Raw genomic sequence first — 13,843 nt, forward strand, 5'->3', positions numbered from 1 at the left:
CTGCTAACTTTTGAAAAGACAGTTTCTGCTCCAAGGAATGATGAGGATCCATAACAAATTCCACATGTTAGTTAGTCAATAAGAGGCCTACACAAAGTGTTTGTGTCAAAACACTGTCCTAAGCACTATAGATACAAAGAAAGGCAAAAGTCCAACGAGGTCATAATCTAATGAAGAGATCACTTATGTCTATTAATAACATGACAAAGCACCTGTCAAGTCTAACTATGCTACCACTTCTGGTGATTCATATAAGGAAAGAGAATAACCCAGAATGAATCTAGAATGAATTCCTAGGGATCATGAAGTCCTAAAAAAAAAACTTACGACATTACTTTCATAGATGGTGATGATGAATTACTGCTGAATTAAAATATAAGCATCAAAAGAAAACAAATGGTTTGGGGAAGTAAATAACAGTTAAGAAGATTGTGTCTTAAGAATACAATTTGGATTTCTGTAACATTGCTTAAGATACAGGAATAATAGGTTATGAGCCAACAATAGAAACAACAATCGACTCTGAATGCCCTGCAATCATAATCATCCAACTTGACCTTAGAGCTAAAAAATATACCTCCCCTTTCTGCTTTTTGGGGAAAAAGCAGGTGTGGAGAATGCAAAACGTGTAATACTGTATTTTACTGCCAGTATCAGCCTTAGTTTTGCAGAAATGTCTTCTCTCCCCCTCGCCCCCCCCTTATCCAAGTCATTCTTAATCCTTCAGCACCTGGGTTCATAGTCCTCTTTACCATGAATTCAGCCCTTACAGAAAGAGTCTTTAATTTATGTGCTAATATACCTTATAAAAAACTCTTGCATCCCAAATTAAATAGTATCAACTTCCACGATCATATACATTTACTCTATTTCAATCACACGAAATTACACCCTTAAACTTGCCATCACCCACAAGTGTTCTACCCAAGAATTCTGAAATTCCTCTATCTATAATCTTCTATCATTCTCATCTCTTTCTATGTGCTTCATACCTCCTAAACCCATTTTTATTTCCACCATGATCATGTTCCTGTCTCTGAGTATTCTCCAAGACTCATTTCTACTGGCTTCACTTTTCTCCCTTCCTGATCTTAACCCCATATCAACCAGTTAAACACTTCTCTGTCCTCCCCAATTCCTTGCCCCCTTGTCCTATCTTCATGCATACTTTACCAAAGTTTAGTTCTGTGTGTTATTCCAACTGTTCCACTATTTGGAGTCCTACTCACATGCTGCTGATCAGTATTAAAAGAAAAAAGCAGTGAAAGTCACCAACTGATTGGACTCACTATAAATTCATGTCATCAACTCTCAACTAGAGCCTCACTATAGTAAGGCAATTCTTACTAATATGACTAATTCAATCTCTTCCCAGAGCAATTGTTCCAAACCCTTACTTTCCTTTCCCTTTCAACCTTCCCATTTTCTTCCCCTACAACTGAAGATGTTTTCTTACAGAAAAGTGAGGCCATCTACCATGATCTACCTCTTTTTCTATTCTCTCCATTCCACTCACCTTTCCACCCTTCCCCCCAACCCCAATCCCAACATCATCACTTATTTATTCTGGTCTCTGATGAAGAGACATACCTTCTCTTCCACAACGCCAATCTTTCTACCTGTTCCTTTTTTTTTTTTTTTTTTTTTATTAATTTAATAGCCTTTAATTTACAGGATATATACATGGGTAACTTTACAGCATTAACAATTGCCAAACCTCTTGTTCCAATTTTTCACCTCTTACCCCCCCCCACCCCCTCCCCTAAATGACAGGATGACCAGTAGATGTTAAATATATTAAAATATCTTAGATACACAATAAGTATACATGACCAAAACATTATTTTGCTGTACAAAAAGAATCAGACTCTGAATTATTGTACAATTAGCTTGTGAAGGAAATCAAAGATGCAGGTGTGCATAAATATAGGGACTGGGAATTCAATGTAATGGTTTTTAGTCATCTCCCAGAGTTCTTTTTCTGGGTATAGCTAGTTCAGTTCATTACTGCTCCATTAGAAATGATTTGGTTGATCTCGTTGCTGAGGATGGCCTGATCCATCAGGACTGGTCATCATCTAGTATTGTTGTTGAAGTATATAATGATCTCCTGGTCCTGCTCATTTCACTTAGCATCAGTTCGTGTAAGTCTCTCCAGGCCTTTCTGAAATCATCCTGTTGGTCATTTCTTACAGAACAGTAATATTCCATAATTTTCATATACCACAATTTATTCAGCCATTCTCCAACTGATGGACATCCATTCAGTTTCCAGTTTCTAGCCACTACAAAAAGGGCTGCCACAAACATTCGTGCACATACACTACCTGTTCCTTTGATTTGACTTTTTCCCCATCCCTGGCAGATTGTCCTTTAATCATCACCCTCATCTCACTCTCTTATATTCAGTTCTCTTTCTTTAGTGACTACTTCACTGATGGCTACAAGTATTCTCATGATCTAGAATACGACAAAAAATAACAACAAATATAAAATAAACATAAAAAATAATAATAGCATGCACTTAGTGTTCTATGTTTTGTAGCAGCACTCTTTTTGTTCAGTTTAATAGTTGAGTATAGCAATATATTAAGAGTGCTGAGCCTGGGAATTCAGGAAAATCTGCGTTCATTTTTGGCCTCTATGTTTGTGTGACCCTGGGCTGGTCATTTAACTTCTGGCTGCTTCAGTTTCCTTAACTATAAAATGTGGTCAATAATGGCATCTACTTTCCAGTGAGAATCAAATGACAATTAAAAAAAAATTAATAGCTTTTTATTTACGAGTTATATGCATGGATATTTTTACAGCATTGACAATTGGCAACATTTTGTTCCAATTTTTCCCTTCCTTCCCCCCATCCCCTCCCCCTAGATGGCAGGATGACCAATACATGTTAAATATATTAAAGTATAAATTAAATACAAAATAAGTATACATGTCCAAACTATTGCTGTACAAAAAGAATCGGACTCTGAAATAGTGTACAATTAGCTTGTGAAGGAAATCAAAAAATGCAGATGGACAAAAATATAGGGATTGGGAATTCAATGTAATGGTTCTTAGTCTTCCAGAGTTCTTTCGCTGGGTATAGCTGGTTCAGTTCGTCAAATGACAATTGTAAAGCAGTGTATAACATATAATATAGTGTCTGACATACAGAAGATATTTAATAAATGGTTATTTCCTTCTTTTTTGCCTTCTTTCTTATATCTCAGTAATTCTTTATAACAGTTGAGAAAGGTTATTTGGGGTTATTTTGGATATGAAAAAACTTGAGTTTGGAAAAAGTCAATTAACTTGCTCAGGGTCACAGAAATTTCTGAGGCAGGATTTGAGTTTTCATAACACCTAATACAGCAGTCTATCCATTATACCATGCTGTTTTTCTTTACAAAGTATATAATTTATTGGCATATAAAGGATAACGATAGCATGAATGAGTTCAGAGATACTAGAGATTTGTGTAAGCTGAAAATACTTCATGGAATAATAAAGACTTGAATCTACTACAGAGAATGAATATAAAATGAAAAGAGTTAAAGGCTAAATCTTGAGTCATGTATATACAGTTAGTAGGTGAAAATAGATGAAAAAAAAAGACCCATTGGAAGAGACAGTGAAAGAGTAGTCATTAAGCTACGAGAGAAGCTAAGGAAGTGTAGGTGGACAGAAGACAGATGAGAAGGCAGTTTCAATATTCTTGAATGCCACAGACTTCAAAGAAAATGAGGACTGTTGAACTGATTTAGTGATTTGGGGGGGGTTAAATTTTGAGAATGTTATTTGAATGGAGTGGGAAAGAAATCAGTTTGCCACAGGTATGAGCAAATCATTAGATTTGGAGTCAGAGAAATTGAATTTCAATTCTGCCTATTACTTATTAAGGGTGCACATTGGAAAGGTCCAATTCGGTTCTCTGGGCCCCTATTTTTCAGATGCAAAATGAGGATGACTTCTAATGTAATTACTAACTCTAAATTTATGTTTAGGATCAAAAACAGTACTATATAGTGGTCAGAACACTTGACTTGGATTAAGAAGACATGAATTGAAATTCTGTCTTATACATCAAGTCAGCTAATCTCCTTAGGTCTCAGTTGCCTTATATGTAAAATGAGAAGGCTTGACTTGAATATCACAAAAGTCTCTTTCAAATCTAAATCTATGATCCAGATTGCAATTTGGCACCAGCCTCATCAGTCAACTGAAATTGCTCTAAAATTATCAAATATTTCTTGACTGCTAAATCACTGTCCTCATTCTTCATCCTTTTTTGACCACTAAATACGGTATCTGTACCTAAATACTCTCTCTTTATTTTTGGACACACCTCTCACTCTCCTGTCCCTCCTCTTATGTGTCTATGTGTGTGTGTACCTTTACCTCTGTCTTTCTCTGTCTCTGTCTCTCTGCCCTGACCTATCTGTCCTTTTTAATATACTTTGCTTAATCATTAACAATACCTGGTCCTTTCTTCTTCTATTTCTAGCTTCTTTCAGCAACCTCAACATTTCTCATAGGTTCAATTATTATCGCTATGAAGATACATACAGTCCAAGCCCTTATCCTGTGTTCTCTTCCTATACCACCAACTGTTTGTTCGATGTTTTGAACTGGTTGGTAGCCACTCCAAGCTTAAACATGACCAAGACAGAATTCATTAATCTCTCCCTAAAATCTACCTCTTCCAACTAACTGTGGATATCAGCCAAGACTTAGTCCTTAATTCTTTTCACTTTATACTCACTCTGTATAAATTCAAGTCTTTCTTCCAGATTTCCCTATTTCTTGATACCTGTAGGCACCCAAGTATGCTTTCTCCATTAAATGTCTCTGATTCTAGCTCAGGCTCTAATCACCTAAAGCACAAATCTGATTATGTAACTAGCTCCCCTACTCATTAAGTTGCAGTGGCTTCCTATTGCCTCTAGGAGCAAAAAATATTTCCAGAACCTTCATTTTCTAGTTCCAGCCTACATTTCCAGATTTATATTGTTATTTCTCTTTACATTTTATGTTTTAAACAAATTGGCTTATTTCCTATTCTTCACCTGTAACATTTCATGTCTTATCTCTGTATCTATGCCTGAACTATACTCTCTCCTCACTTTTGTCCCTTAGAATGTCCAGCTTCCTTCAACACTCAGCTCAAATGCTTTGTCTTATATGAAACCTTTCCTGATCTCCTGCCTTTCCTTCCTCCCCTGCCTACGATCAGAGGCTAATCTTTCCCCCATATCTTCAAATTACCATCAATACGCCTTGTATCTACTCATATGTGTACATGTTATAGCTCTGTATGGTAGGCAAATTCCTTGAAGGCCCTTGAAGGCAAGGGTTATTTTGCTTTTATCATTGTCTTTGTATCCCTAGTAGTAAATAATATTTGATAAATGTTTTTGTATTGACTGATTGTTAATGGATAGTGTGACCATGAGTTAAATTTTAGTTGACATTCTGATACATTTCAGTTGATAAGGAGCGATTTTCAGTGAAGGTGGGAGGTGAGAAGAACTGACTAAAATAAAAATCAAACTCTAGGTGGCTATTCAGAACTATATGAGTATAAAGGGATTTTCTGGGATTTTACTGATCTCAAGGAATACAGCAACCCACCTGGTTGATCACACAGGCCTAGCTGTTAAACCCATTGAGATTAACTGAAGGAAGCACAAAATTCAGGTGTCATATCCTCAGTTGGACCCCAACCTTCCAGGGAGGGTCTGGAAAGAATCAAAGAAACAGTAAAGAGAGAGCCATAAAGATCTACCACGGAAACATAATCAGACATACAACCGGTGAAAAGAACTGGAGAAAAAGTATGAGATGTTCCTTCTCCTTCCCCACCCTGTCTGCTACTTAAGTACTTCAATGAAAGATTAAGACACATCAAAAATCAACTACTAAAAAAATTCAATGAAACTTATATTTAATCCAGAGGACATTGAGGACCCTATCACTTTGCCTTTCTAAGGTAAAAAAATAATTTGAACCATTCAATTCCCCCTATCACCATCAATGCAAGGATACTACAAAACTGAAACTTATCCATCATTTTAGTTTTACAAGTGGTTTGTAACTTAAAGTCAGTAAGAAATTACTCCTAGGGCAAATACCAGAATTATGTATGAGACCATAAAACTAGAAAGCATGTCAAGACAGAACTCTCTTTTTGGGATGTCTCTGCTTGGTTCTAGGTTCATATCTTAAAGAGTTCTAACCTGTTATTGGGTATTTTTAATTATATTTCAATGTTTCAATGGACCCAAAGTCAGATTGAAACTGTTTTAATTGCAGTGTCTTCGTCCTTTCTTATAATTTGGTATGTTGAATTTGACTGTTCTTCTAAGTAGCTAATAGTTTGATTATAGCCATAGGTAGCTAATTTGATATCGATTTTCCTTAAGAATTACCCATCTTTTCCTGTTAATGACATAGTCAATTTCAATTTTGATGATGTTATTCAATCCTCACTAACTAACATTTTTTACTCTCCTTTTAAAGAAAAGATTTATGACATACATATATAATTTTACAATTATATGAGTAATCTACCACAGCTCTTACATTTTTTAATACCAAATCATCTTTTCCAACTTTTTTTTTTTTTTTTGCCCTTCTACTCTTTGTTCACCTTCGCTTTAAATTCAGCAGGTGTTGAAGTATACATTAATTTGATTTGGAGAATGTGAAGTTTGTCATAGAATTTTTCCTTTCCTGTAACACCTGTTAGTATATAAACTGCAATTATTTTCATGGCAGTCTTAACTGTGGTCATCATAAGCATGAGATGAAGAGAGTAAACATTCCACAAAATTGAGTTTAGAAAGGACCAAGGATGAAAACAACATCCAAATTAGAGCCTAGGAATAAGCTTTCCATCTTTAAGCAAAATATCTTTCATGTTTTTTTTTTTTTAATTTAAAGAATCAAATTTATAGAATTTATAGAATATCAGTATTGATAGGGTTCCTCCTCCCTCAAAATATTTCAACTTCTTATTTGTTGTTCAGTTATTTCAATTGTGTCCAACTCTTCATGACCCCTTTTGGGATTTTCTTGGCAAAGATACTGGAATGATTTGCCATTTCCTTCTCCAGCTTATTTTACACAAGAGGAAACTGAGACAAGTAGGGTTAAGTGACTTGATCAGGGTCGCATATTAAATGTCTGAGTCCAGATTTGAACTTATGTTTTCCTGATTCAAGACCTAGCACTCTATCTATCCACTGAGCCATCTAGCTGTCCCAATATTTCAACTTACTGTTTAGCAATCATGATATTAATTAACAAATTGATTATATATAAGACAAAAAATAACTATACTTGTGTGGGGAGCCATTTTTATATCAGCTGTCTATTCAGTCAGATCCCTGACTAGTTAAAAAAAAGACTAAAATGAATAACAAACTAGAAGAAAAGATAAATATGGGAACGTAAGTTGAAGTTAAAGAAGAACATGAGGAAAAAAAGAAAACAGAATATGTGTGGTTTACAATCTTCACCATGGGAAGATCACTGCTCCACTAAAATGCTGAAAAATACTTTTGAATTATAGAAGAGAGGTAATTCTGAGCCATGAAGGGAAAACTTTGGCAAATCCCAGCAATATAGAAAGATATTCTATACGGGCCACAGTCTAATGGAGACTAATTTGTTGTCTAAGAGCAACCTAAAGAAATTTGGAAAAACTCATCACTATGGTCAAAGCATGAGAAATTAATAAGTAACAATTCTTGAAACCCATCTTCTAAGTAATTAATGGGGCTAAGATTTGTATCAATGAAGGGAGTGGTCAATCCAGTAAAATTATTGACTTCTGAGGCATTGACTAATCATTATATGTATTGATTCTATATACTAGATCTATTCTGCACATTAAAGCTCTATTCTTCTTGTGCTTCCACCATGATCCATAATAAATCTCAGATTCTTGATGGCATACCAGCAGAGGATATATTTCAAAAGGTCCTAACAAACTAGAAGGCATTTAAATATGGACTATATGCTTTTCTCTCAATGTCCAGACTACAAATTTAGAAAGCCTCATCTCACAGGGATGAACCCTAGGTGATGAATTTTCTGGTCTTTCAACTACCAGCCCCATTAATTGGTGATGGAATGTATGCAACTTTGCCCACTAAGGATACTATATTTCCTGTTGGTCCCAAATACCTGACCATTCTTCATTTTCACATCTTGTAACATCTAGTCTTTCTCCTAGTCCTGCTCCACTGACTTACTTCTCCCCACATGAACCTTCACAACCTGGGTTCTCAATAAAAGAAAGGAAATTTCACCGAGGGAAATTAATCCATTCATCTTTGGAGCTCCTGCCCTAAAATCTAACCTGACTGGTGACTAAGAAAGAGCAAACTGACTTACTTAGCTGGCCTCACTCCTTGGAAGAGGATAAGGAAGAGCACTATGCTCATCCTATTCACCAGGCCATGTTTTGCCTTTATATCCAGCCATACAACCATCCACCCAGGCCCTTTTACTATCTTCATCTCTTCCATTCCAGTCTTTCATTTTGGATATAGTAATCAAACTGATAGCACCACTAATTCTTCTGGAAAGGATAGGTCAGTTAACTTTACACATCAACTCACCATCTCTGTGACTTGTCAGACAAAAACTCCCTTGCCTGGCCAGCGCTACCTTATATGCAATGTTTTTACCTACTGGAATACAAATTTGAGTGCCAGATCTGTTTGGGTTTTTTTCCATTTGTATCTCTAACACTTAGCATAATGCTTGGCACAAAATAAGTATTTAATAAATTTTTTTTTCATCCATTCATTCATTATACTATCAAAACTCAGACCAATGTAGTCAGGTAATTTTAAATAATCAAATGTACTACATAAATATATACACTGGAGATATAAGGAGAACCTTGTGTTTAAGTTGTAGAATGGTAATTATATTTTATGAACTAAAAATAAGCACACATGGTCTTACAAAGGCTATCTGCTCTGAAAACTAACTCTTCTTGAGATTGGGCCTGTTCCAGAAAATCTATTACAAATGATTTCTGTAGTTATTGACTATTCTGCCAAGACATACTAATTGCCACAGTCAAAAGATTCTGGGTTGAAAGCATTCTTGGAATATATGAGTAAAAATTATTCAGATAAAGAAAATTATTAACAATAAGGTACATGAAAGATTTCAAGTATGGGTCACAGTAATGGAGCATTCAGAAACAAACTAAAAAGAAAATCATTTAGTATGATAGGGAAAGACAAAAATAAAATCAAAACCAAAACTTTAGGCTCCAAAATTTGGAAATAAAACAAGAAACTTTTTTATAGAACATATTAAAATATAACAATCCCATGATATTTTTTATTTACTTTTCTTTACAATTTTTAATAAAGGACATTTATTTTTCAAACTACTTACCTTGTTTTCTTTACAGTGATGTTGCTGCTGAGTTTTTCTAATCGACATTCTCCAGTATCATGGTTAATAATCAAAATACATTCTTTTAGGTAAGGTTTCTTTGAGCCTTTGAAAACAGATACTGGTGGTGTTGAACCCTATTTGAAAATTTTTAACTAGTTAATTAACATTTACATAGAATTTTAAATTTAATTTTAGAATTAGAAGTAACCTTATATGTAGCCTTCTTTTAACTATTTCCTACTTATTTTATATACAACTTGTTTTGTATATAGTCTCCCCATTAGATTGTAAGGTCCTTGAGGCCAGGAACAATTTTTTGCTTCTTTTTGTATCCTCAGTGCTTAGCATAGTTCTTGCTGCATGATAGGTACTCAATGTTCATTGATCAATTGATTGATCTGATCCCCATGATGATGAGATGAGATCACTAATCCCCATCCTAATATGAGACTTTATCAAATCATAAAAGATAAAATATTTCGCTTATGCAGATGAATGGAAATGGGTATGTCAAAATATATGTGATTATAATGATAATTACTGATGACTATAATAGCACTATTAAAATCAAAGTTGGCAGAATTCCTTTACTGAGATCCTTGAAACAAATTCAAGTAGGAAAGAAATATACAAATTATATTACTATGAAGGGCAGAGAAGAAGTATATATTAAATTCATGTCAATTATTACCAAAAAAAAGGAAATAATATATTTCTTTTGAGATCCTTTTGATTTTTAAGTAGAATGGAAGGGTTTCAGAAAACAGTACAAAACATATTTGATCTCATTCATAAAGACCAGTGAAAAAGTAGTTATAAAACTTTATTTCCCTCATGTACTTTCCATATTCTTCTTAAGATGGATTTTCTTTCTTCCCTAAATTTAATACCATCCTAAATTTTGAATATTGGCCACTGTCCATTTATTTTTTAAAACAGTTTAATACAAAGAGAGAAATTACCAGAGATCTGAACATACAGAAATCAGGCCATGCTTCCATAAGATTCATCTCTAATTTCAATAATAGATTGTAATTCCAGGATGGTAAGGACATTGATCTTAAGCTTGCGGCAGGCAATAGTTACAATTTTTAAAAGTCCCTGCGCCAAGCTATGTTGAAGAGCAACATAGCAAAGTACTTTGACTAGGGGTAGATTAATGTTGTTGTTCAATTCTTTCAGTCATGTCTGACTATTTGTGAACTCATGTTTAAGGAGACTTTTCTTGGGGGCATTGTTTTTTGGGGGATTTTTTTTGCTGACACATTTGGGGTTAAGTGACTTGCTCAGAGTCACACAGGTACTAAGTGTTAAGTGTCTGAGGACAGATTTGGAATCAGTTCCTCCTGACTTCAGGTCCTACACTTTATTCACTTCACCATCTAGATGTCCCTAGGAGGGGTTTTCTTGGCAAAGATATTGCAGTGTTTTTCCTTACAGGGTTAAATGACTAGCCCAGGTTGATACAGCTAGTAAATATCTGAGGCCAGATTTAACTTAAGTCTCCTTACTCTAGGCCCTACACTTTATCTAATGCATCACTTAACTGCCCTGGGTGGACTAAATCTGCCTCTTTTTGAAGTGATAGTAAGAGTCAATTGGCTTTTGAGGGGAAGGGTGGTAGTATTGGGGGACAGGCAGGATCTTCAAAGGTCCTTCAATAAGGGAGCTTTCCAGAGTATGACATCTGATATCCAAAAAGTGATATATACCTTCCAATACTTTTATGTCCATTATTCAATGTATTATCCTGGTGAGGCAAGCAGGGCAGCTATTAGTAATAATAAAGCCAATAAGACACAGCTTGGATCAGAACTGGAACACCCAAGTTTTCTAATGTCTAATCCAGGGCATTTTCAACTATATCAATCGTATGAAAAGTTTAACAATGATCTATTCATATTCTCTCACCTAGTATTCTCATTGTGATGAACAGTGTATGTTCTGACTGTGGATCAGTAGTCTGTAGCTGGATAATATAGCGATACTTACTGGCACATATAGTTATCAAACCTGTAACATTGTTCTCATTAGAACAAATCTATAAACAAGCTACTGATGACGTTGTAAATGTGGTAAACTTGGAAACACTAAACAGTATATAATACTATACTAATATAAGGTATTATTCTTAGGATTATTAAATTAGAAGCTTTTGGGTATTATAAAATTACCAGCTAGTGGGAAGAAAATGTTCATTTTTTTTCCCAGAAAGAATATAAATTTCTCACACTTTCCATGGTGACTGAAGATTTTGGAAAAAGTTTATCTGAGGGGATATAATACTTAATAAATGCATCCTGTAATATATTCCTGGACTTATTTTCTTATTTCCTTTAAAAATGGTACTTTAAAAAAATGTCTTCATTTACACACACACACACACACACACACACACACACACACACCCGTATACAGACATCCACCACTCACTCCCTATATTAAATTCCCTACATGAATATATCTTAGCTTATAGGATCAAATATATTCAAGGGTTTAAATATATTGAATTTTAAAGTCTCTCCTCCATCTTCCCCCATAGTAGACACCAAAGTTATAGATGAGAAAGAGAAAAAGAAAAAGAAATGAAGATCTGGAGGACTATATAAATTCCTGGGAAGACAGGATTTAGTAGAGAAGAAAAGCACTATTTATAGTTCTAGGCACAAATTCATTGGAACTGTTGTTGAGTTAAATAAAGCATCTTCTATTTTCAATGTTTTATTAGCCTGAGTGTTCACCTAAAAACTAAAAATCTTTTACCTTTTACTTTTTTCATGAGATGTAGACAAAGACAAAGTGTTAATGTTCTTTCTCAGATGAGTCAAAATGATTTATGATTAATCAGATTTCCCTGAGAATAAACTCAATCAGTACACAAAAATATTTACTTCTAGGCCATGAGTTAAATTGTGTACAGCCACGTCTCCTTGATATAGGAATCCATTAATTTTTTGAGTGTATTTCTGATTAAGTAAGGAAAAAGCTTTTTTTCAGTATGTGGAGAGAACAAAGACACAAAAGGCTTTTCACTGAACATTCTAAGTAACAGGAAATAAAATAAATACTAATTCTCTACCCTAGTGCTAGTGCTATTAGCTTTTATGCTTTTCCCTCAAGCAGTATCTAGAGCCTATTGGGTCAGCAAGTGATCAGAGTTTCATATGAACATATGAGGCATATAACATAATATGAGGCATAAAACATTCTCATGGGTACTTGGAGGAAAAGGGGGAAGTGGGGGAGGAAGAAACAACCTATTTCAAAGTCTGCAACTTCTTCCTGATATCTGCTGCTTTCAATTTGGGATATTAACTCTTAAGGAAAGTGAGAATACTTTAGATCCAGTGGATAATTTATAAATATTAATGAATGGAATTCAGAGGAAATATCCTCAATATAGGAATCCTTGTTCTGGTGGGGACAGCAAGAGGCAATCATTTGTTAAAAAACAAACGAACAAAAAAACCCCTAATCCATATTAAATCTCTCTTTTTCTACACACACACACACACACACACACACACACACATACACACATACATACATACACACACACCACGAATCTGAAAGAATCATCCATTGTCAAAAATACAATTTGAAGCTAGTCTAACATGGTAGTGGTTGTTACTAAATGAAGGCTTTTCAATGACTGAAGAATTGGGTTAGTAGGCTCCAGACAATCTTTAATAGACATAATAAGATCATCTTATTAGATTATGATTTAATAGATGATCATGCTTTTTCCTTCTTTGCACCTCACATAGCACTTTATGTATTCATTATATAGTAGAGTTTTCTATGCCATATTTCTTTATTAGATTATAAGCCAAACAACTGTAGAATTGGGCAATCACAGTAGGCACTTAATAAATATTTGCTGAATTAAACCGAATTCAAATAAGTATTGTCATAATAGTATACAAATTATATTTTCAATTTTTCCTTAGGACAATTCAGAAAGGAACACAAAGTATTTAAGACAAATATGAATCAATAACAAAAGTTTTGTTTTTCTTTTTTCTTTTTTTTTTCATTGGGAAGAGGTCGAAATGAAGAAGGGTCTAAGAAAAGAGTTGCCCTTTCTCTCCCAAAAGAGAAGAAAGAAAGGAAGGGAAAAAAGTGTAATTAAAGCAGTTTTAATGCAAAGAGAAGGCCAAAAGAAATCAGACAGGCAAGACAATTTAAAAAGTTACATGTTAGATTTATTATATATTTAAAAAGAAAAGAATGATTCATATAATACATAATTTCAAAACACAATCCTTTTATCTGTTCTATTTTAAGTATGAATGCACACGTTTTATTTGCTTAACTGTTAAATTCGAAATTTTGAAAAAAAAACCCTAAAATATAAACTATAGTCAATTCTTGGCTGGAACATTCTATTAAAAAATCTCTTTAGATATTTTTCTGAAAAAAAAAAAAG

At 34.3% G+C, this 13,843-nt stretch overlaps 1 protein-coding gene across 1 annotated transcript in view; it reads right to left on the reverse strand.

Moving 5' to 3' along the window:
• The window catches only part of EAF2 (ELL associated factor 2), a 58,676-nt gene that overhangs the window by 35,399 nt on the left and 9,434 nt on the right, over nt 1–13,843 (reverse strand). The window contains exon 3 of the mRNA XM_031959725.1: nt 9,412–9,548. Within this exon, the coding sequence (XP_031815585.1) occupies nt 9,412–9,548 (137 nt within the window). The remainder of the gene's footprint in view (nt 1–9,411; nt 9,549–13,843) is intronic.

The sequence above is a fragment of the Sarcophilus harrisii genome, chromosome 3 (genome assembly GCF_902635505.1).
Source record: "Sarcophilus harrisii chromosome 3, mSarHar1.11, whole genome shotgun sequence".
Classification (NCBI taxonomy): domain Eukaryota; kingdom Metazoa; phylum Chordata; class Mammalia; order Dasyuromorphia; family Dasyuridae; genus Sarcophilus; species Sarcophilus harrisii.